Genomic DNA, 24990 nt, shown 5'->3' on the forward strand with positions numbered 1-24990 from the left:
GAAATGTTGTGACAACTAACAATAATACATATGTACTTACCTTTTAACCTAGCAATCCCACTCTTGTGAATTTACCCTGATGATATACCTCAACAACACAAAAGTATATACACTAAAATCTATTCATTGCAGCAGTCCCTAACTGCAAAATACTGGGAAAAAATTTGAATGGCTAGACACAGGAAAATGGTTGAATAAACTATGGCACATCTATGCAGTGGGGTACTATGCACCTGTGAAAAAGTTAGAACCATTCTATGAACTGGTAAGAAGTGATTCCTGGATATATTAAGGGAATAAACTTGATATATTATTAATATATAAGGGTATAATATAATAGGGTAAAGTATTAAATCACAGCACAAAAGAGTACCTAGAGCATGGCTACCCTTTCTGTAAGAAAGGTAAGAGAAAATATGCATGTATCTGCTCATCCGTACAAAAAGAAAGAGAAAGAAATTAGAAATTAATGAGACTGGTTACCTAACAAGGAGTAGGTGGAAATGAGCTAGTAGGAGGAAACAGCAATGGGATAAAAGGGACTAGCTTTCTGAGAATACCCTTTCACATAGTTCTGACTCTTAGAACCATGGTAATGTTTAAAATCTCCTCAAAAATAAAAAGTTCTAATCAACCAGAATGTGGAGGGAACCCAAAACAAAATGCTAAGAGTAACCCAACTCTGTTACAGATAAAAAATGTAGCCACACTGTAGGAGAGGAGAAAAAAAAAAAACTAAATAACTTTGGAAAACAGTATTTTGCAAGGATAAAGACAAAAAGAATTGTATACAATATTGTACTCTAGTTAATGAATTTATTCTTCAAAAGGGTATGTGTTAGCAATTCCAAAACTACTTTATGTATACACTAGGACTGAGCAAATAAGCAAACATGTTGAAGAAAGTGGAGGAGAGGGGTGTAAAGCAAGTGAAAGAAATATTTAATAAATACAAGAGAGAAAGGAAAGAAAACACTTAGAGGCCCAATAGTTATCTTTTCAATCCAAAGTTCTAGTTCCCATAAAATATTTTTATTTAAATGAGAAATAGTCTATGAAAGACAGTATGCAAAAGCAATTTTTCATATCACAAGGCTAACACCCTTTAAAAAAACTACCTAATCGATAACAAAAATAAAAGTAATTGAAACAGTGTTTCAGGAGTTCTTTATTAAAGAAAAATGGCATAACGGATATATATCCTCCTTATGAAAAAAGATTTTAAAAAGGGATATATAGTATTTTAGTTTCCCCCATTTTTCCCCCTAAATATTAATAAGCTTTCATTTTAGGGACAGTGTTTTGGAGATGTGCTTTAAACATTTCATAAATCCAAGAGTTTGAAAACATTTCATAATTTATAAAGTAGGGTGCAAATCTATTCCAAAGTTTCAAGGCTTTTATAAGTCATTTCATTATTCATTATCATTAAACTCTAACTGAGGACCTATAATATGCTGGGAAGAATGTCAGGCATGGATTAAGGTTACCAAGCACCTAACACACAATAAACATAACCCATAATAAATAAGGTGAATGTCAATACAGTCTGTTGAATAAAAATAAATCCTTACCATAAGTCTCTTAACCTTACAAGAATAATTTCTGTTTTACACTGAACGATTTAGAGTGTTGGTAGCTGATCAGACAAGCCAATATTAGGAAGCCCTCTTCCTTGTTTATGTCTTCTTGTCTTCCTATTGACACGGGGAATTGCAATTTAAAGAAATCACAGCAATGACAAAAACACAATGTGCATAATCAAATGTAATAAATGTCTTCCCAATAAGCCATCTAATGGTATAGTACCAAAAATAGAAAAATATTAAATTACAAACAGAAGTTTTACCCCACACATAGACTAACTTGGGAAACCAAAAGGTATGCTTTTTTCCAAAAAAAAATTGGTATTGCAATACTGAAATTCAACGTATGAACTCAAATACATTTAAAAATAAAATATGCGTATTTTTAAAGTTATTTATCTACTCATACACAGAAAATGAAAAACTGAGGTGCTTCTGTAAAAAACATTACAGACTGAATTCAGTATACCTAGCGGGTTATAATGAAGATTAAATCTGAGAAAATATAATGTAAATGATCTTGAAAAAAGAAAAAAATTTTTTAACATTTTTTATTGATTTATAATCATTTTACAATGTTTTGGAGAAAAATATTTTTTAAATAGTAGCTTTCCCTTTTCAGAGAAGCCTCAATATTTTGAACTTTGAGGCCAGAACTCAACTTCAAATTTCAGCTCAATTATTTATTTGCCACGTACTGCAGCATAATACTTAACTGCTTAAATCTCAGTTTTCTCATCTGTAGATTGGGATAAAACTGCCTATTTCAGAGAGGAGCTATGAGGATTAAATAACTTTTATAATTCATGTTATTACTACTAAGAGCTAATGTTTACCAGGTAGCAAAACATATTATAAAGCTACAGTAAATAAAACAATGTGATGCCCGTATAGGAACGGATAAATGAATACTAGAAAAGGACAGAGAAGACAGACACAGGTACCCATGAAAATATGGTCTGTAATCTAGTACATGATGACGAAGAGGGGAAAGTATGGTGTTGAAAAACATACTGAAGTATTTGCAGATAAATATATATCTGGAATCTGCTTTGAAATAATTTATTGAATAGCCACAAATAAAAATGTACTTTTATAGTTGACTTCCACCCAGATCTACAAATTTCATTAGGTTACTATCTCATAAGTCTTTTAATATATAGTTTCCTGTCTTTCTGTTTTCAATCTCACACGTTGCTCAAAATGAAAAAAGTAAGAGTAAGATAGAAAACTGATATTTACTAGTTATAATCTAAGTAAGTTGGGATGACGAAAATGTCCTGGAATTAGATAGTGGTGATGGTTGTACAACCTTATGAAGATACTAAAAAACCACTGAATGGATACTTTAAAGTAGTGAATTTTATGGTTTGTGAGCTATGTCTCAATTAAAAAAAAAAAAAAAGCTCCTTCTAGGAACCCTACTTCAAAATGACACCTGCACCCCAATGTTCATAGCAGCACTGTTTACAACAGCTGAGACATAGAAACAGCCTAAATGTCCAAAAACAATGACTGGATAAAGAAGATGTGGTATATTTATACAATGGAATACTACTCAGCCATAAAAAATGACAACATAATGCCATTTGCAGCAACATAGATGTTCCTGGAGAATGTCCTTCTAAGTGAAGTAAGCCAGAAAGAGAAAGAAAAATACCATATGAGATCACTCATATGTGGAATCTAAGGAAAAAAAAAAAAACAAATACAAAACAGAAATAGACTCATAGACATAGAATACAAACTGACAGTTGCCAAGGGGGCGGGGGTGGGAAGGGACAGACTGGGATTTCAAAACATAGAACAGATAAATAAGATTATACTGTATAGCACAGGGAAATATATACAAGATCTTGTGGTAGCTCACAGCAAAAACAATGTGACAATGAATATATATATGTTCGTGTATAACTGAAAAATTGTGCTCTACACTGGAATTTGACACAACATTGTAAAATGACTATAATTCAATAAAAAAATGTTAAAAAAAAAAAAAGCTCCTTCTAAAGTACAAAAGATTTTCCTAGGAGTCTTACCTATCAGAGTAGAGAATAAAAAACTAACAATATATTTCCTGCCAAACACAAAGATATAGGTATTTGAAATAGTGTTCAAAGGAACAATTAAAATGATCACAATGGAAAAAAGACAAAATTTTGAATTGGACACTGAGACATTTCCAGGCAAAATCACTGACTCTAGAAAACAAAGCAAAACAAACAAAAAACCTCATGGGAAATAACAGCAATCGGTATTCCTGTAATTATTTTGCCTTAGCTGAAACAAAACACAACAATAACATGTAGAAGCTTGGAAGTCTGGCAAAAATGAGCATGTTAGTTACAAGGTTAAATGATCCAAATATATTTTCTCTAGTTTGAGTTTTAAGGCAAGAAAAACATAGATGTACAGCATCACTATTATTTAGCAATCTGAGTATCCATCAGGCATAATTGTCATAAAGTTTTTAAAAGCACCAACGCAGGTTATTCCATTAATTTATATCACCCACCAGAAAAGAAACTTGGCTTGATTAAAGCTGCCACACTGAGATCTGGATATGTAGTGTAATCAACCAAGTATCAAAGGTAACTTAGTCTAGCAAGGTCTTTTGGCATATATTTTCTCAACTTTTTAACTATATTACAATGGGGGGGGGGTGTTGGGAAGCCAATTTTGTAACCCTGGCTCTTTCAGGAAAAGACAGACAAGAAAATCTGATTTCCCCAGCAAGTTAAGAAAACTGGTTAGGAAGTGATTACCTTGAAAAGTATGACAGTTAGGGTAAGCTCAAACAATAGTCCTGGAAAAGATTCAATTGCTTGCCCTATACTATAACAGACTCACTTAAAAGAGGATAAGCAATAGTAGGATAAAGATTTTCTTCAAAAAAATTTTTTTTTCCCCTAAAATCAGATGAAAATCTTTTCTTCCTACTCATGACTTCACCTCTGGGAAGTACTACCTCTACATTATTTCTCAACATGGCTATCCATCCTCCCAACACACAGAAAAGATAAGCATCTGATCCAACAACGAGTGTCTAGCAATCCTTTTTATTTCTGTTAATGTTAATTACATAGGAAATATAAAAATACATCCCATTTGTTTAAAAATGTAAACATTACAGATAAAACTAATATTCCTTTTGACCACTGTTCCCCACTCCATGGAAATTCTTTAAATCTAATCTACAGTCCACTTTGTGAATTCTTTCATACAAAGAGACTAGTAGAGATGGAGAGCAACTGGTCACCATTCTTGACATTAGTCCTTTTAATCTTACTTGACAGCTTAAGAATGACTTTTTAAACATACATAATTTATTCTTCATATGAAACATTCAAATGTACACTGACTTACTGAGAATTTTTGAGAAAGAGCACTAGTGAGTATTTGGTGTTGTAATTTACTCTTTTAAAAATTTTTTAATGCAACACAGCTTTATCTAGTTTTTCCAAAGCACTTAATTTAGCTTTTATAGAAATAGGAAGTCTTTCTTTTGTGTACTCGTAGTTGATGGGCTTATTTAATATTTGATTATGTAATTACAACATCGAGTAAGACAGGTATAAACAGGTTTGGAAATAAACAGAAACCTTGAGCCACCAGAAGAGAGAAGGCTTCCTACCCAGTCTCCCACCAGCCTTCAGAGCATCCAGTACATCCACCAGTAAGACTTTGCAGAGGCAGTGAGGCATGTTGGCAAACGGGTTAAATGAGATTCAATGAAATGCGCTCCTACTGATAGAAATACATACACAGTACATATTCTATGTGCCAGACACGTGAAGTGAATGAAATACTTCTGTGGAAATGATTTTGCTTTTTTGTTTTTTTTCTTCTGGCTCAACTTTTCTAAAGACTGGTTCCGATGTGAAGTGCTTCTGTGGGTTTTTTTAAAGACTTTTTTTCTAAGAGAAAAAACTTATTTACTTACTTTTGTAACATATAACCACAATTTATTTTGTAGGTTCTGTTTCACTGCTTTTTGGGGCACTTTCCAGTTTCCCTACATCTCTCTATAAACATTCATGTTATGACCAAAAATAAAAAGAGAAAGCAAGTCTTATCACGACTCTCATGCCTTTTCTTTCTTTAGCCTGCCCCAATCCTGCAGGCTGTATTCCTGAGAACAAAGCACTCCCTTCCCCTCTCCTAGGTCCACCTCTCCTGCACTATCCATGGAGGAGACGCCCGGAAATGACAAAGTAGACAGTACCCTGCCCACTTAACACTGCAAGTCAGCTACGAGCAGAAGAGCCAGCACAATAGGATTTATAATTATAAATACCAATAAATACTAACCCAGGTGGTTACTATATACTCCGAAGTCCTTTGTAACATAATATTCAAATAACAAGTATTTCAATTCTTGAAGAGCTTCTGCAGATTATGCTTCTGAAAGCTCGAAGGAGTCTGTATTTGTACCAGATGAATCAGAGGATGGAGATGTGTTGGTATGAAGGAAAAAAAATGAGGAAAGGGGATTATAGTCAGCTCACCTTTCCTTTCTTCTGTGTCAAGCTGACAATAACAATACTTATGTATTTTTCTGTTGTTTCAAGTTGACAGTCTAAAATTTAAGCCAAATGACTCAGTGCTGTTTTTATATTTTGAGGTTTAGGGCCTTACAAATTTAAAATTGCTATGTCTTTCTGGTGACTTGAACCTTTTGCTATTTTTGAAATGTGTATCTCTCTACACTTCTTGCCAACTGCTTTGATACTGGTATAGCCATGTCAGCTTTTAGCAGGTTAGCATTTGCTTGGTTTTTCTTTTTTTCTATCCTTTTACTTTTGATTGTTCTGTATACATATACCTAACGTGTCTGTGTTAAAAGCAGCTTGCAGATAAACGTTATCGTTTCTCCAGTATGAAAAGCTTTGTTTTTTAACTGAGTACTAAGTCCATTCATATGTAATGTAATTGTTGATATATTTAAGAATCAATCTACCATCTTATCATTTGTCCCACCTATTCTATATACTTTCTTTTCTTGCCTTCTTTTGGATTAAGTTTTTAAGTTCTATTCCTTCCTCTATTATTCTATTTGCCCCTTTTATTAACTTTTTACAATCTTACTGTTCTTTCTTAAACACAATTAGACCTGATAATAATTTGATCATAATCACTTCAAAATATTCACTAAGATAAGAAGCTCAGTAAGAATATAAAGGAGATAAATATAGAAAACAATTTTACAGGTGGTCTATACATACAGTCACTCTTACATTAACAAGCTTCTTCTCTTTATGGTGCTAAAAACTTATTATCACTGCCATAGGAATCACTGAGGAAAACAATTAGCATTTAAGAACAAATTCGTTTATAACTAGACAATGGAATGATCATGAAATAGAAGAGGCAAGCTGGCCTGCCTCTAAAGTGCCTCTCTGCCTGAGGATATAAGCATCTGCCAGTTAGAGATATGCTCAGAAATAAGCAGCATGTTTGTCTAATGAGTCCTTGGGGGAGTTCAAAACTGTGGGTCACCTTCATGTGTCCAGTTCAAGCACTGCTCCTACCAGGGAGGTGGAATCATCTCCACCAAGGAGACTGGAGCTCAGTTCAGGGACAAGGGAGGTGATGGAAAATTCTGAAGTATAAGTGATGGAGCAGGCCAAGGGGAGCAAAGAGAGGAGGGAAGGGTCATTCAGCACCTAAGTACCCGGGGAGAGAGTAAAGGGAACAGGGAAGCAAAAAAGGGTGGTGAGAAGATGCCAAAGAAAGGAACCTCTCGCACCACTTAGCTGCCTGCTTCCAAAACCCAAAGCTATTAACCAGCTAAACGACAATTAAAGAATCTTTTAAGGATTCACCAGGAATCTAGTCACCAATGAAAATCTTACCTCAAAATACTTCTGAGACCCTCATGAATAAAAAGTGAATATAAAATGACTTTTTAAATTATATTTTGGATTATTTCTATTTTGGCAGAAATGTTATGTCACAAATACTGTTTCTTTAGAATACTCCCCTCAAAGCAACTTTAGTACATGAAAAAAATCCCATTTACATTACCAAAAAGCAGATGTATTTAATTTTTTTATTTAAGATAAAATTAGCAGTAATGACAACAAGATACAACAAAAGCTATCTTCTGGCTTAAATATTTTTAATGGCTTCATTGAGATATAATTTATGTACCATAAAATTCACCCATTGTAAGTATACAAGTCAATGATTTTAATGGATTCATAGAGTTGTGCAACCATCATCACAATCCTTACATGTTTTTACAATGTGAGCTGTCAGTAGACACTAAAACAATCTACTTCTCTCACAATGCAAGTGTACACAGACAATTAAATTCGTATTTAAACAGAAGCACTATCTAAAGCCCATGCCTGGGTCACTCTCTTCTCTCTTGCCTTCTGAGACAGCCCACATTCTACCTATGGGGTAAGTATCTCCTAAGCCACCTTCCCTTCTGAGTGAGACAGACCCCACTCTGTCTATGGAGTGTGTGTCTAAATAAACTTGCTTTCCCTTTTAAATGAATGAATGAATGAGTGCCACGCTGGATAACCAGGCCTCCAGCAGAGGCGCAGAGCTCTGCAGAGACCTTGCCAGGCTTCTCTTTTTCGCCAGTGCCCTTGAAGAGTGGGGTTTTCTAATGGCTTTTTAGGATAAATACTAAAGCAATGCTAGTGGCACTCCATTCATTCGTCACTAAAGCATAAAAATATTTCATGTCATTAATGTCATAGCAAAGTCTCTAGAGACAGCAGAGGACTAAAAGTCGCAGTTTAAAATCGTATGCATAGTACACTTTCCCATTTTAATGTCTGATATACCTTCACTTCAAAAGTGGAGAAACAGCAGGTGGTGAGCACTATGTTAATGAATGGGAGCTACCTGAGTGAACTGTGTAGCTATTCAATACTATGAGTAGTAATTCACTTAATTACTCAACTAAGAGCCTCTCCTGCCAAATTAATCAAGATTCCTAAGAATCTGCTCTTGAAACTATTTCTGAATATATCTTGGAAAAGAAACTTGGGCCTTCCATGTTCAGATATTTCTTATCATAACGAGCTTATCCTTCTCCAGCCTCAAGTAATCTTTTCGTGGATATCTGTGTGATGATACAGCTATCTCCCTGACATCACACAAAAAGCAAATAGAGGAAACACCAGTCATGGAGGTCTTTTTGCACAGCTGCTAATTCTGCCAACCACCATTTCTCTCTCCTCACTCCCCACCCCTCATCCTGGTCCCATCCAGATTATCTTAGTGATATTTCAGGCCTCAACTCAGACATCACTTCCTCAGAGATGCTTTCCATCCAGGATCCACACCCCACCAGTCAGGCCCCTCTGCCACATGCTTCACAACATCCCACATTTTTCTTCTTCATCAGCTCAAGTCCAACTATAAACCTAATTGGGTAATTAAAGTCCATCTTTAGGATTCAATTCTACGCTCCTGGAAGCTTTGAGCTTCACTCACCCTGCAGCCCCCAGAACACAATAGGCACTCCGTAAATCTTTGTTAAATATTTGCTGAATATTTTTAAATAGACACTGCAAAGGAGGGCACAGCAGTGAGCGAAACAGACATAGCCCCTGTCTTGGGGCTTATTCTCCAGAGGTGGGGAAGGAGGACAAACAAGAAAGAAGAAAACCAAAAATTAATGTGTAATTACAAATATGGTAAGAATTTGACTATCATTCTTACTTCCTCCCAGACACTACAAGGAATAGAAGACAATGATTTTCCGTGGAACTTCACTCTTCTTTCATCTATTTAGCACACTGCATGTCCCTTCTACTTCCTATTCCTCATCTTAATAAATCTCAACCGATCAAACCAAAGTCAGACACCTTCAGGTTGTTGGAGACAGACTTCCATTAGATGTTGACTGAAAGTCCACTTGCCTGCAAATGTCTAGGGGAAGAGACCTTCCAAACCAAAGAAAGGCTAATTGTTCTAAACGGTTGTTTTCTAGGCACCTGGGCTAATAGAACAATTTTGGGGACAGAGCTTGCTAAAAGGAAAGGCAATTATCAGCAGAGGATTATCATAAACAAATAATACTTTTAAATTCTTCCACCACACATTTTTCTAAAGGGGCACATGGATTATGAAATACAACCTTCACTAATGCTACTAATATTTCACTTCTAAAAACATTACTTTGTTTAATTCCCACCATGTAGCCTTTTAGTGACATGTTAGTATCATTATAGTTTCAGTAAACATTAATATTACTGGAAAAAACAGTCCAACTTTAAAATTTGTTCACAATTGTTTACCTAGAACTTTAGTGGTTTTCTAGTGAAATATCTGACACCTCTAAGTTAGTTACCTTTAAAACTAAGGGAAAAAAAATAGCCAGCATCTACTGAATGCTTACTACTATCAGGAGCCATGCTAAGCAGTTCATGTGAGTTTTATTAAATCTTATAATAGCTGTTTCTAGGAGGTGTTATCATCGTTGTCTTACAGTCGGCAACTGAGGCTTGGATGATGGAACGTGATCCAAGGCAATCATGTGATCTCAGCTTCAGTTCACCCCTGGGGCCCGTGTGGAGTCAGTGATACTTGGAAAATGCCCTATCCCACTGTAAAATAAAGTATCAGAAGCAACAGGGGGAATTCTCTTTGACATGCTTTTGTAACGAGCATCCCAGTGATATTAGGTTCCTATTAGGACATTAGGTTCCTATTATGGGCTGAACTATGTCTCCTCAAAATTTGTATGTTGGAATCCTAGCCCAGTGCCTCAGAATGTGACCCTATTTTAACAAAAGGGACCTTTAAAGATATAAGTAAGTTAAAATGAGCTCATTAGGGTGGACTCTAATCCCATATGACTGGGGTCCTTATCAAAGAAATTTGGACAGATGTACACAGAAGACAATGTGAAGATGCAAAGACACGGGGAGAAGACAGCCATCTAAAAGCCAACAAGAAAGGACTCAGAAGAAACCAACCCTGCTGACACCTTGCTCTTGGGCTTCAAGCCTCCAGAATTGCAAGAAAATAAATTTCTGTTTAAGCCCTCCCGTCTGTGGAACTTTGCTGCGGCAGCCCTAGCACGCTAATACAGATTCTAAGTCATGACTGCTTACACCCCATTAGCTTGATGACAGTCATGGCTCACCCACGCCGTGTTCAGACTGTCAATGACAACTGTTCAAGTAAACTAATGTTCCCATCTCACTATGCAAGAACAAAAATTCGTCATTAATATGTAGAGAATAAGTAGGAGGGAAACAGGAGTGAGAAAGAGTTTAAGTACAGACATTTCATTCCCCTCATCTTCTACCCCCAGAAGGAGAGATGCTCCCATGGGAAAATCACATGGAGAGACTGTCTCAGGTCCGACACATACCAGGAGCACACTGCCCATCAGCCAAGCTGGTGGTGTGGCCAGAGCAAGAGCTTCAATGGGGCACAGGGAGGGGAGGAGACGAGGTGTGCCCAGGACAGAGGATGAAGAAAGGCAAGGGGAGAAGAGTAAGATGGATGCTCACAGGGCGAGGAGCCGGGGGTGGAGTGACACACAGGGTGGGGCTGCAGTTCTCCCGTGGGTGAGGGAAAGAAGAACAGCAAGGAGCTCAGAAAAGATTTTCCTTTGCTTCTTCCCCACTCCCTTTCTTAATAGCCAAACCTCAGAAGTGATGTGACAAGAGAAAAAAAAAAAGGTACAGAGGTTAGGAGAGTGAAAAACAGACTTTCCCTGCCTCTCTTTACTTTTTAAAAATATGTTATTTTTCTAGTTCACTGTATTCCCCGCCTCTCCCTCCTCCAAAATACCCTATATAACAGGTTTCTACACTGCCTACCAACTTCCCATTTTTGGTTCAAAGAAAGGCACGTGGTGCAAGGAGGGGAAGTGCATGTGAACAGGGGCTGACCACAGGGAATGCCCATACCTTCACCACCTCCTAATGACCACACTTTCACTGCATGAAACTCATCAACCAGTAACATACTTGGACATTCCTTGTAAGAAATGACTTTTGAGTTGTCTACCAAGTGCAGACCCTTCTGCCCTGACTGCCCATCCTGCTTAGAGGTGTGGACATGTTTGAACTTTGTGACCAGGGAAGGCCCCTGAATCAGGCTGAGCCAAAAATGAGTCCACTAGGCGTCTGAACTAGACAGTCGGTCCCAGAGGTTGTAGGGAACATCAGATGTTGGTTGGCTTGAGGGCTGAGGTTGGTTTGAATACCAGATGAGGGTAGAAATGTTGTCTCCCCCCACCCACAGAAACAGAGAAAGCCAAAAGAAGAATGAATACATGGGGAGAAGTGGTCAGAGACTACCTGCTGCAAAATGTAATCTCAGATCCTGCACAAAGCCACTTCTTGGTTTTGTTCCCTTGAATTCCTAATAAAAATTAGTTTGTCTGCATAAGCTGATAGGTTTGTACTTGCAACCAAAGGAGCCTTGATAAAATATTGATAATTTACTAAGCACCTTCAGGTACATTATCTCACTTGAGACTTACAAGACCCTACGGAAAAAAAGTGGGCAGTTATTTTTACTCATTTTACAGTTTACAAAGTAAACTCAGGGCTCCGGGGCATTGTGGCCCACAATGACCCAGCCTTCTGGGATACAAACCCTTGTGAAGCCCCTTCCTACACTGGCTCTGGGCTCGGCAACATGACCTTGACCAATGGGATATTAGCAAGCTTAGTGACACAAGCAGGGGCTTAATAAGCCCTTGTACATTGGAACCTGTCTTCTTGGCACCCTGAAAGGATGTCCAGTATCCAGGAGAGAGAAGGGACCCAAGGAGAGGCCTTGTGAGATCAGATACATGGACATATACGCCACATGAAGGAAAACTGAGACACCCAGGCAAATCTCCAGCTGAATGCTGCCACACAAATGACCCCAGCCAACAGAAGAACAGGGCAGAAGGGCCACATGGTCAATCCATGGAATTGTGAGATATTATACATTTTTGTCGTCTAAAGGCATTAACTTTTTGGGTGACTTGTTACACAGCAATAGATGAAACATGTTATATAACTTCTCTATCTCAAAGCTAATAAATAAAACTTGAGGTTTCTTGACTGATGTCAGTGATTTATTCACTGTTCCCAGATATAACTGAAATTGAAGAAAAATAACTCAGAAGTTTCATATGCTTCACTTAAACAAAAGAAAATGAATTTTAGCTCAGAACACTCAACTGTGAAATTATCCTGTCAGCATATAAATGAATTAAAAATATACGTATGTAAATGTGGACAGGTAGGAGAGTGTGACTAAAATACTTAGTATGTTACACAATGTCTGAATGCTTTTCAAATACTTTTCTCCTTTGTACTGAAAGAATTTAAAAACTACCAAAGACAGAATATACAACACTCACAGTAGTATTATTTCTAAGAGCAAAAAAACAACAATTACCCAAAGAAAAAAGGACAAATTATGATATATTCATACAATAGTGAAAATAAGGGACTAAAGTTTTATACATCAACATGGATAAATCTCAAAAGGATTAAGTTGGGGCAGGGGGAGAAGTCAAAGAATACAAATAGCTTAATATCATTTACACAAAATCTCTAAAATACAGACTTTAGCAACATACTGTTTAGGGATACATATGTAATAAAAGCAATAACGAAGATCAATGGACTAATAAGTACAACAATCAAAATATCACGTTCTCTTGAAGGGAAGGAGACAGGAGGATACAACTGGAGAAAGGCAGTGAGGGCTCCAAAGACATTGGTCATATTTCATTTCTTAATCTGGGTGGGGGGTAACTGTTTTCGTTTTCAGCAAGCTATACTGCATATCTGTGATAAATGGCTTTTTGTGTCTATAAAGCATTTCATAATAAAAACAAATTTTAAAAAATAACCAAAGAATCTAGCAAAAAGAAAATTAGACTGTTTTACAGCAAACTATACTGCGTATTTGTGATAAATAGCTTTTTGTGTCTATAAAACATTACCTAATAAAAAATTCTAAAAAATAACAAAGAATCTAGCAAAAAGAAAATTAGACTGTCTCTGACCATTTGTGCTTTATAATATCCAGAAATCTACCTAGCTTCCAAATGCTCAATAATTTTATTTTAAAAGAATTTTTAAAAGCACACTACAGAGGTAGCTACACTCCCAATTACACAGCAGTAACAGCAAAGCTTCCTACAGCTCATAACTCATATTAAAATTGATACCAAAGGAAGACTAGATACTTCAACTTAGTGCTTAAAATATTTCATTTAATCCTTTTCATTGACTTTTTGGCACCTACCCGTATAATATCTACTTTCTCAAAAACAAAATTCCCTCTGAATCCAGGGCACAGGTGCCTGTCCTTCCAAGGGAGGGCCTGGTGAATAACCTAGACCTTCCATCAATTTGCTTGACCTTGATAGGGCTCCCAGAGAGGACTGCACTGTGTATGCACAGATCCATGCTCTTTCCTGGCCAGAGGTGACTCTATCAGGAATGGACAGCTGGCCCAAAGTCAACCAGTCCCAATCTGCCACCTGTCTACTTCTCCAGCCTTATTCCTACTATCCTCTCCCTCAAAATCAGTATAGTTGGTATATCTTTCTGTCAGACCACCTAGCACAATTAACAAATAACTATACATTTATTTTAGTGATTACTCACTAATGTCTGTCTTCTCTCCTAAACCGTAAACTCTGTGAGTATGGGATTGGGTCAGCTTTTGCTCACTGTTGTGTTCAACTGACTAGCATAATTCCTGACACATAGTAGGCATTTAATAAGTTGTTGGGGTTTTTTTAAGACAAAGAAAGGATTGCAATATTATGCCTCCCTCTGCCTAAAGCTTTTCAGGTATATCTCAGAGATACTGTGGGTTCAGTGCAGACCACTGCAATAAAGTGAATATTGCAATAAAATGAGTCACTCAAATTTTTTGGTTTCCCAGTGCACATAAAATTTGTTTACACTAAACTGTAGTCTATTAAGTGTGCAATAGCATTATGTTTGAAATAAATGTATACATCTTTATTAAAAATACTTTCTTGCTAAAAAATGTTAACCATCATCTGAGCCTTCAGGGAATCATAGTAGTAACATCAAAGATCACTGATCACAGATCACCATAATAAATATACAGTTTAAAATACTGCAATAATTATCAAAATGTAGGCACAGAGACATGAAGTAAGCAAATGTTGTTGGAAAAATGGCACCAACAGATTTGCTTGACACAGGGTTGCCATAAAATTTAAATTTGTAAAAAAATGCACTATCTGCAAAGGGCAATAAAATGAGGTATTTTTGTTTCACTTGTATGGAAATATATCCACTCTGGGCAGATCCAAAATTAAGGCAAAGGAATCAAAGCCATTAAAGAATCTACATGTATCCTCAAAGGAAAAAATGTCATAGAATGCCACATTAAATTTGACAAGTTTAAAGAGTTAATAAAACATACCTGAATGTAGCTGAATTTTCCCAATTACACCTTCTACCAACCCCAAACAAATGGGATTCCAGGCAAGAAGTAGATCAGTAGCTAAAATAAAATAAGAAGCAGTCATGAGAAAATACTCATCAAAAAACATATTAAAACAGTATCTTTATAGAGAACAAACTAGTGGTTACCAGTGGGAAGAGGATGAAGTAGGGGTGAGCAAGTGGAAGGTAACAAACTATTCGGTGTAAGATAGGCTTAATGATGTACTGTACAACAGAGGAATATCAGCCAACATTTTGTAATAACTGTAAATGGAAAGTAGCCTTTAAAAACTGTATGAAACTTCAAAGAAATTTTTAAAGAAATGTCACAAGACAATTTAAAAAACCAGTATCTTTAGTAGTTTAGTAAAAAATGATCAGCATCCCAAAAGAGCAGTTATCAGCACCCAGAACTGAATACATTACTATCAAGCAATTTGTGAAAAAGTATTAAACCCGAGAGCTGAATATGGTTTCATTAGGACAGTTATGGGGAGATAACTGGCATTCTGCAACTCTACTTGAATGGGAGGCAGTACTTTGGCGCCCTGCAGTGGAGGAAGGAGGCTGGTACACCCCAAGAGGGTAAATGAAAGGAGTTATCCAAGGTCCTATCGCCATAGCCAGTCCAAAATCCAAAGACAGGGCCTGAGAACCACTACAGAGATCCACTTACTGGATCACACTCTGGAAGATACCCTTTCCCAAAAAGGCTACCACCCCTTTTCCCAAAGAAGCTAATACCAAGCAAAGAAATCCAGAAAGCCAGTGCTCTTTTATGTGACTTCTACGGCACAAGCTTCCATTTATACTGAGTGCCTGCCATGTGCCAGGCATCCCAATCAGGGTTCCTTGTCCAAACCACAGAACAGACAGTGATTTAGATGACTGTTTTCTTAGTTCTCCCAGGGATAGCACAGAATTTGTACCATTCCAGACATATAGAAGAGAAGCTAATTCATTATACACAACAGATGCCTGAGGACACTTGGGCTAATTCTCTTGTGGAACCCAGGCGACGAAAGGTTGTTACATTCATGGAGAGAAAGGTAACATTAGTGGTGCTTCAACAGCAGGAAAAGATAAGCAAGAATGAAAACAGTATTTCTGATAGCAAAAAACTAAAATTACATTTTAATTATTACCATTTAAATTCTATTTTAATGAAATTTATCATCAATCTGTAATTCATGGAGGTAATTACAAAAGACTTAATAGTTTCGTCTCCAAATTCACTTGAGTTTTGACTACTGTATCTTGAACATCTTTGCTGTTAATGATATATTCATGGGAGGCAAAAAAAAAAGTTGACTTCTTTTTTTTATTCCAAGAATTAAAGTAAAATAAGGGATTAATTTTGTTTAAGGCTGTTATACATATTATCATTTCTAATCCTGACAACACTATGAGTTACATATTAGGAGCCCCATTTCACAAAGGAGGAAACGGAGCCTTAGAAAAGTAAGGTGGCCACGTCACGTAACAGATCAAGGGCAGAGCTGCAATTCAAAGCCAGGTCTGCCTGACTCAGCCTGTGCTCTTAACCAACCAACTACAGTGCTTCCCTCAGAACCTATATATGGAACTAATCAGCAAGACAGTATTTACATTTTAAGTATATGTATTCTTATTATAAAAATAATACTGTATAAAATTAGAAAAAAATATTTTATCACTACCATCCCACCACCCAGAGATAACATATTTGCTACATTTCAGGTCATATATTTGTGTGCATATCCAAATGTATTACTACAAATACAGCATTATGCGCTAACTTTTTTCTTATATTTCATAAGTGTTTTCTTATGTTTTTAAAATACTCTTTAAAATTATAACTTCACAGCTGTCTAATTTTCCACTTAAGGAAGCACTTCCTCACTCTTGGACATTTAAGTGATTTCGTTTTCCCCTATTATAAAAAATACTATGATAAATGATAAACATTTACAAATATTTATTTACCTCCCAAATTAACAGCTTTAGGACAGATTCCTAGGAATAAAATTAGTGAATAAAAAAAATTAAAGCTTTCAAGTATTACCAAATTGCTTTCTACAAAGGTTATATACCAAGTTAGATTTCTGCCACAAGCATATGAAAATGTTTCTTATGCTTGCCATCATTTAGAATTTCTCTTTTAATTTTGCTAAATTGGTGGCATCCATTGCCTAAATGATATTTATTTTCTTTTCATTGCTGGTAATAGTAAACAACTATGAAATTGGTTGCTTATGTTTCTTCTATGATTTTCTTACTCGTATCTTCTAACCTTTTTTCTTTAGGTTCCTTATTGATTTATGAATTATTTTCTGTTAAAGACATCAGCTTTTTGGTATGTTTGCATATTTTGTTTTAAATGTTTACACAAATCATTTTTTCCATTATCTATCATTTTTTATTTATCATTGTTATCTAAGTTCTTCCTTACCCATTATCAATTGTTTAATTTTATCTCTCTTTTAATTTATAAAATCATTATCAATTACGCATTTACTAATTTTATCTCTGTTAATTTATAAAAATCTATCTCTGACTCCACTGGAATTCCTGTTGGTATACAGACTAAAAGTACCCTGATTTCTTCTCAAATAGTAGTCCAGAATCCCTGTTAGGAAAACCAGTTCTCAACATCTGCCAACACAGATCGCTCCTGCTAAGGAAAGAGCTCCAGCTACCAGTAACTGCACCTTGACCTCAGATGAACAACCAAAGTAGTAAGACTCTACCCCTTGAGCACCAAATGAGCTCTAGGAATATGGAGGAGGATGAAAAAGAGCTAAAGCTGTCAAGGACAGTTACATAAAGGAAATGGAACTTCAAGCACAAGGAAATCAGAAAGAAAAACAATGCAAGGGAAAGAAAGTACAAGGCTTATTCTGGAATCGGTCCCTTCACTGAGGAAACACTTATCAAGTACCTGCCAGGAACCAGGCACTGTTATCAGGCTAAGAAGTCATAAAAATAAATGAGCAAACAGTCTAGATCAAAAGACCAATGAGTATAGTGGAGATATGAATTGATAAGACTGGAAAAAGTAAACTGAGGCCAATGGTAGAGAGACTTGAATAAAAGACTAGTAAGCCTCACTTTCTGGAGAATTGAGCAGGCAGATAATGACATGAGTAAAACAAGACTTCGGCCAAAGATTAGCTGACAGCACTGAGAGGAAGACAGAACAGGGACAGGGCCCAGAAGGTTATTACAAGAATACTGGCTTGAAAGGACATGGTAGCTTGGGGAGCAGGGTGGGTAATAGGTAAAGAATGTACAGGAGATTAACATGAAACACCTCAAAGGAAGCTATACAAAGGACAGGAAGAGAGTAAATTAAAAAATAACACTGAAACATCTATTCTCTCCTGGAAGGGAGAAGAAGAGGACACAGATGAGTAAGAGAGAGCAAGGGAGGAAAAGCAGGGTGTGCAGCAGCTGGGAGAAAAGGTGGGTGAGACTTCTTACCTCAATAATACCTTTTTGCATCCTTAGCACTTTGAACCATGTAAATACATCAGCCATTCAAGAAAACTAAAATTTCACTGGAAAAAAAATATAGAAAGATGACCGAGTTTTGTGGTCTAATGACTAAAAATAACAGTCACTGATAGTCTTTGAGTTCCAGAGAGAGAACCAGTTAAGCCCATTGAGACTGAGTTCATAATGGGATGGTCAAGGAGAACTGTCTATGTATAAGAACTAGAGGAGACATTACAGGAGGGGGAAAAAATAAAAGATGATGAAATCGAAAGTACAGGTGTAAAACTTAACCTTGGAAAGGAAAGATACTACTTTTTTCTAAATCTAGAAGAGAAGATGAAAAAGGCTAAATATAGAAATGGAGAAGAGAAGCAGATGGATGTATCAAATGGCCTTGACTCAGGAAAAATAGGAGTCAAAGTCATCTTTGCTTTAGCAGGATGGAGGATAGAGGGAGAACAAGAAAAGTACCAGATGCTTGGCATGGTGACGGGAATCCAGAAAGTCAGTCTGTAAATGTTCTGTGTATGCTTGAAAAGCATGTACATTTTCTTAGTGTTTTCAAGAAAAGGGGTGTCAATCCATCAGCGGGTCATAAGATCAATTTTGTATAATGAGATCAGCATTAACAGCAATGAAACAGAATAGAAAAGAGGAAAATTACACCACGTAAGGGGGAACATTTCATGAAACTTTTATTTCTGGTACATATGTATATATGTGTCTGTTCAACAAGTCATGATGTTAAAACATATGAACACACTATTTAACTTTGGCGTGAGGGCTTGTTATATCAACTTTGTTAATTATGTTGTTCAACTGCTCTATGTACTTGCTAACTTTTTTTGATGGCTTAACAGTTTGAGAGGGCTTTTTAAAAAAAAAACTCATACTTTGTTCATTTTTCCTTCTTAATTTTTGCTTCATATTTTTTGAGATGATGTTGTCAGGCACATACAGATTTAGGATTATTATATCTTCCTGGTGAATTGCTCTGTTTATCAGGATGTAGCAACTACCTTTATTTCAAACAATGCTCTCTGCCCTAAAGTCTTGTTTAACACTGTCTAATATTATGAGAGAAATACATTAGGCATTAAAAAATACATACAAATACATACAACATACAACGTTGTTTATATGATATTACTTCTCCTACTCCCCACAGCCTTAGAAACAAAGTCCAAATTCTTTGGAAAGGTTCGTAAGGCCCTGCCTGGGCTGCTCCTGTCCACCCACCCACTGTCTCCCCACCCCCAGCATCCTGGTCTTCCTTCAGTCATCTGGAAGTGTGCGCAGGCTGGGCCTGGAATGCTGCTCCCCACCCACTTTGGCCTGCTGTTCATTCCAGACTCAGAACAAGGGTCACTGGTGTTCTCTGACACATTCCCCACTCCACCCACCCAGCAGAACTGATCAGGCTCCCTTTTGTGGCCCCTCTGAACTCTGCTCATATTCCTATCATGCCATCTCATTTTGGTTTAATGCATCTAATTCTTGACTTGCCTGTCTTCCGGACTGAACAGGAAACTCATCAAGAACAGGAAACTCATTGAAACTTAGTCTCATTTAGCTTTACGTTCCCAGTGCATAACACACAGCAGGCTCAAAAATGCTGAACAGACAAACGAACATATGACACAGAATGGAGAGGAAAGTTGGAGTCATAATTTGCACTGAATCACGTTAAAAGGGTTCAGACTCAAAGTGGCAAAGATAAAGATTATGGCTGGTAGAGGTTAAGTGTCCAATACTAACTACACAGCTTGTTAAAATCAAAACTGCATTTCCCACTCTCAGTCCAGAGCTCTGTCATACCTCTAACACCATAAGCTTCCCTACCAGGTGTAATTACTCAGAAGCAATACTCTCGTTTTTAATCTGTATGGGGCTTTCAGCTTACTACTATCATTCCAGCTACACAAGCCAGAACCTAGGAGACATCCAAAATGCTTTCTTCTTCCCCAAGTCCCGTTGATTCTACCTCCACATATCTGATGAATGCTTCACTTCTCTCCATTCTCACTGCTGCTCTCCTTTTCCAGGCCCAAGCCCTCCCCAGTCTGGATCATGAAAAGAGCCCTTGGTGGCCCTACATCAAGCAGGCTGTGTAACACATAACATGCACTCAAATATTTATCAAATGCAATGAGGACTCTACAGTTTCATACTGTTAACAAAGGTCCTAAGGTAAAAGGCAGGATGCTGTAAGAATGAGGCTGTAAACCCAAACAGGGACCTATTCAGGAGCCATTTCCTCCAGAGAGGGCAGATCTGCATTTGAGATTAAACATTATGGCCAATGTGTAGAGGATAGATATGAAAGGGCAAGCCTGAAGCTGGAGATCCAGGTAACAAACAGGACTGTGCACAAGGGCGGCGTGGGGCTGAGTCTGGAAGTGGAAGGCTGGACAGAGTCAAGAGACTGACATGTGGGCACAGCCTGCGTCTCATGACCTGAGGGAAAAGTCCTAGCTCTACTGCAGTCTCAAAACCCCTCTCAACTTCGAGTTCCTCTTTCATAAATGGGAATACCATCTAACTTCGAGTTTTTATGAGGATTAGTGAATTATATTAAAGTAACAGCACAATGTCTGGCACATAAATGTTCAACAACTTTTAGCTCAAGTTGGGAAAAGTATATGCATTTAAAATTCCAGGTTCCTACCACCCAATCAGTCTCTCCATAGATTTTCATTTCAAGGGTTTACGTATGGCTTCAAAAAAATAAAGGAAAGGATGAAAAAGAAAAAAATCCAACTCCGACAGTGTTTTTTTATATTAAATCTTACAGTAAGGCTATAATTCCTTAAAGCCTTCTCAGAGTAATACATGTTTTATGAAAATATCTCAATGCTTAGATATGCCCTCAGAACTTTGTTTCTTCAGAATGTGAAACAGATCTCAAAACTAGGTATCCAGTCTCAGGCCTAGCAACCAGTTCAGCTCCAAATGGCAAATCTGGCATGACATCCAGTTTCCTCTCCTCCCGTAAACCCCTTACACGAGAGAGAGGGAAAATCTAATAGAGTATAAATGCAGGTTAAACTATGCTTGGGAAAAAGACACAGACATTGGTAGACTTCAGCCATACATGTGAAAATAAGTATGGGTCCTAAGTTTTGTGAAACCCCTGAAGAACAAAAAAATAGAATAGGTAACTTTTAATTAGCAACAGAAAGGCATCTGACAAAACTCAAACTATCCGAAAGGAGACAGTAAAAGGTGGTAGGGAAAAAAAAACCAACCCTGAGAAGCAGCCCAATAAATGGAAAATATGACTAAAAGGTAGAAAAAACTCATACTGAATATTATAATATATGTACAGTTTCAACTAACCAATTAAAAGACAGACTATTAAGTCTCAACCCTTCTATCAGTTTATTTAATTCTAGGCCTATTTTGTTTACCACTGTAGGCCTGCCACCCAGCACCGTGTTTGACGCACGACAGGCATTCATTCAATAGTTATTGAACCAAATGAATAGATGACCAGAAGCAAGCAAGGAAGAGTGAATTGGAAAATGATGTCTCCTACCAATTGCTTATTTTGTTTGACTTTTAATAAGACTAATATCAAGTTTTTATTTTTTTTAAGTCCCAAAACACAAATATTTGCTATAACAAGCACTTCTAATAATGAAAGCATTTCTCTTTCCATAAATACAAAAAATGATGACCGTGTGATTTCTCAGAATGAAAGACAACTAAAAATTCTGGGAAACTTTAAATTATCTTAAAATCTCTAGCAGGTACCCATAGCTTCTGACACCAACATAGAGACAAGAGACAAGACAATGGAGGATGGCCTGAGGCAGGCTGCATGACTAGCCCAAAAAGGGAGTTCAGCGTGTCTTTGTCTTTTTGAGTTGCTATGATTTCGCTGTCTCAGACACTTCAAAATGTATGTGTGTGTATTTTTTAATGTTACTCTTCACTAAGGAAACAAAAATAAACAAAAGCATTAGCAGAGCAGAGTCTGTTTGTACAGGGGACATGTATAGACCACATTAGTCTAAGCACATGTAGCAACAATGCTTAGTAATGGACACCCTGTCACCATTATTAACGGCTACTCTTGGGGCAGAAGGTGTTGGAGTGGCAGAGAAAATGGCCAGGGGGCTTATACCACCCGTCCCTAAAGAACAGCCATGTAACTGATCTGCACCAACGAATATATTGCTTTTAATCCTCCCTCGAAAGGTATATTGCCATGTGGTGCAAAAATTCAGAAGAGAAACATCTGAAGTCTGCAAACAGGTTTTAAATTTTAGGATTATCATAGTTATCTATTAAAGAGTAGAGTTGCTTGCAAACTACAGAAACGTAGCATTTTAGAAATAATGCCAGATTTTAATTAGTGAAATCATTAGAGTAACATACACCCAAAGACATAAGTGTTTTGTCATCAGCTCAATTGTTTGACCCATTAGGTCAACATTTCCACTCTTTTTCAGATCCATTTGGCAGTATGTGGCTTCTATTTTCATATGCCCTCCTCTTCCTGGTACACAGAAAACAAGTGATTAAGTACTGTGTGTCTGCAGACAGCATGAGTCACTCATTCCAAGAGCCCAGAGAGATTGTGCTCCCTCAGTCCAAGAGCAAGCCTGGGTTTTGCACAGCTGCTGAAGTTTACAGGCAGTTTCACTTGTGTCCAAAAAAAAAAAGGTGTCGGGGTATGCATAAATAAACAAACCCAAGTTTCATTTCCTGCAGAAGACAAAAGGATATTATTGCTCTGAAAAGACAATTACCAATACCAGGTCAAACAGATGAGGAAAAGGGTTCTACAATGAGGACTTAAAAGTCCAATGGTTAGCTCATCTGTATTTGAGTTCTCAAATTTTAATTAGGCTAGGGGGAAAAAAGGGGGCTAAGAAATCATTTGATTCAGGTGCCAACTTATAAATGCAAAGTTTAACACACATTTCTTTGAACTCTCTAACAGTAATTATTTTCCAGCATTCAGCAAGCTAAAGAGCTAATCCAATTTAGACCTTTTAGCAGCTGTTGCTTTCCCAGTGTGAACTCAAGCTCAATGGCCCTGGATCCTTGTTGTTCATTCTCACCATCTTTATAAATACAGATATAAGTACAGATATACATATATATATCTCACCATCTTTATAAAAACAGCTTTATAAATACAGATGCCTGGGCCCCAACCCTCAGAGATTCTGATTCTGTTGGTTAGGGTGGGGCCCAGGCATAGGTATTTTGTAACTCTCCCCCAGGTGATTCTAATATACATCCAGTTCTCGGTGATTACAGCTTACTAGTTGGAATCTGCATTAGTAGCTTAGTTTTATCCTACCAGCTGATTCAAAGATGATGCCTATGCCATGTACAACTTTAAACCGTTCACCTAATCAATTACTATAAAATGCGTAAGGAGCTCATAATATAGTCAGTTGGCAAAAAGCTGATGTAAGCTGGTATAAAAAGATACATTTCAAAAACCCAAAGAATAGTTAAAAGATGAGATATACTACCTAGGAAAAGGATCTTAAGAATTTCTAGACTTTTCTATTAAAACAGGGATCTAAGAGTCACAAAGTTTTGATCATGATCATGAAGGGTATTAGAAATTGTTTTTTAAACTCTAAACCATCCAAACTAAAAATTGTTATGATTCTTTATCTGAAGCATAAAGTACTAATTGTCACAACTCAAGAAAGATCCAGTGCAACTCAAAGGACAGAGGGCAAGTAAAGAAAGACTTTCATGAAAGGTCAGACAATGTAATTGGGTCCTGGGAGGGTCTGATGACAATATAGAAAATTATGAAAGATGTGGACTTTACAGCATATTCAGAATTCTGGATTGGGGACATAGATTTAAAAAACATGGCTTGGGAATAAATGAAAAGAAGTACAGCTTAAATTAGAATTTCCCAAACTCATTACCTTAAGAAGTTGAAATATAATCATTTCAAAGAAGGATTAGATAAATCTTTGGGTAACAAAGTCATAATGCATCATCACCTAAGAAACAATGTGTTGGAATGTACTACTCTTCACCTTCTGCTCTCCCCAAAACTGTCCTTCAATATCTTTCAGAAATAGTACTCTGAGAGCTAAATAAGAGCACAGAGGAGCTAATAATTGGTATTTTCCTTAACTCATTTTAGAGCTCATAACTGGGATGCATAAAATTAGCACTTCAATCATAAAATAGATGCAACTTTTGTCCCCATTGAAGTTTAAATAATTTCCTAGTTTATCCTGAAAACTCTGTCCAAAACTTATTCTGTTCTTTCTATAACTGTCTGTATAGGCACTCCGCCACCGTAGGTCCTTATCAACAAAAAGTTCTCCCTTCAAACCCACTATCATGTCTAGGATCTGCCATTTTAATTGGCCTCAAAGGAAGAACTGCTTCTAGATCAAACAAGGGCCATAGCAGAGTGTCCTGTTGGGTGGGAGGTACAGGGGAGAACCCGTTCTGTTTCAGTCTGGCAAGTTAGGCACTATTTATTCTCATAAACTTTTTTTTTTTTT

General features: G+C 36.9%; 1 protein-coding gene across 4 annotated transcripts in view; it reads right to left on the bottom strand.

Moving 5' to 3' along the window:
• INPP5F (inositol polyphosphate-5-phosphatase F) overlaps positions 1 to 24990 on the bottom strand; it is a 77106-nt gene that overhangs the window by 43737 nt on the left and 8379 nt on the right. For all 4 annotated transcript variants that reach the window (XM_032490776.1, XM_032490775.1, XM_032490777.1 and 1 more), the window contains exon 2: positions 14988 to 15068. In XM_032490776.1, the coding sequence (XP_032346667.1) occupies positions 14988 to 15068 (81 nt within the window). The remainder of the gene's footprint in view (positions 1 to 14987; positions 15069 to 24990) is intronic.

The sequence above is a fragment of the Camelus ferus genome, chromosome 11, assembly GCF_009834535.1.
Source record: "Camelus ferus isolate YT-003-E chromosome 11, BCGSAC_Cfer_1.0, whole genome shotgun sequence".
NCBI classification, from domain to species: Eukaryota; Metazoa; Chordata; class Mammalia; order Artiodactyla; family Camelidae; genus Camelus; species Camelus ferus.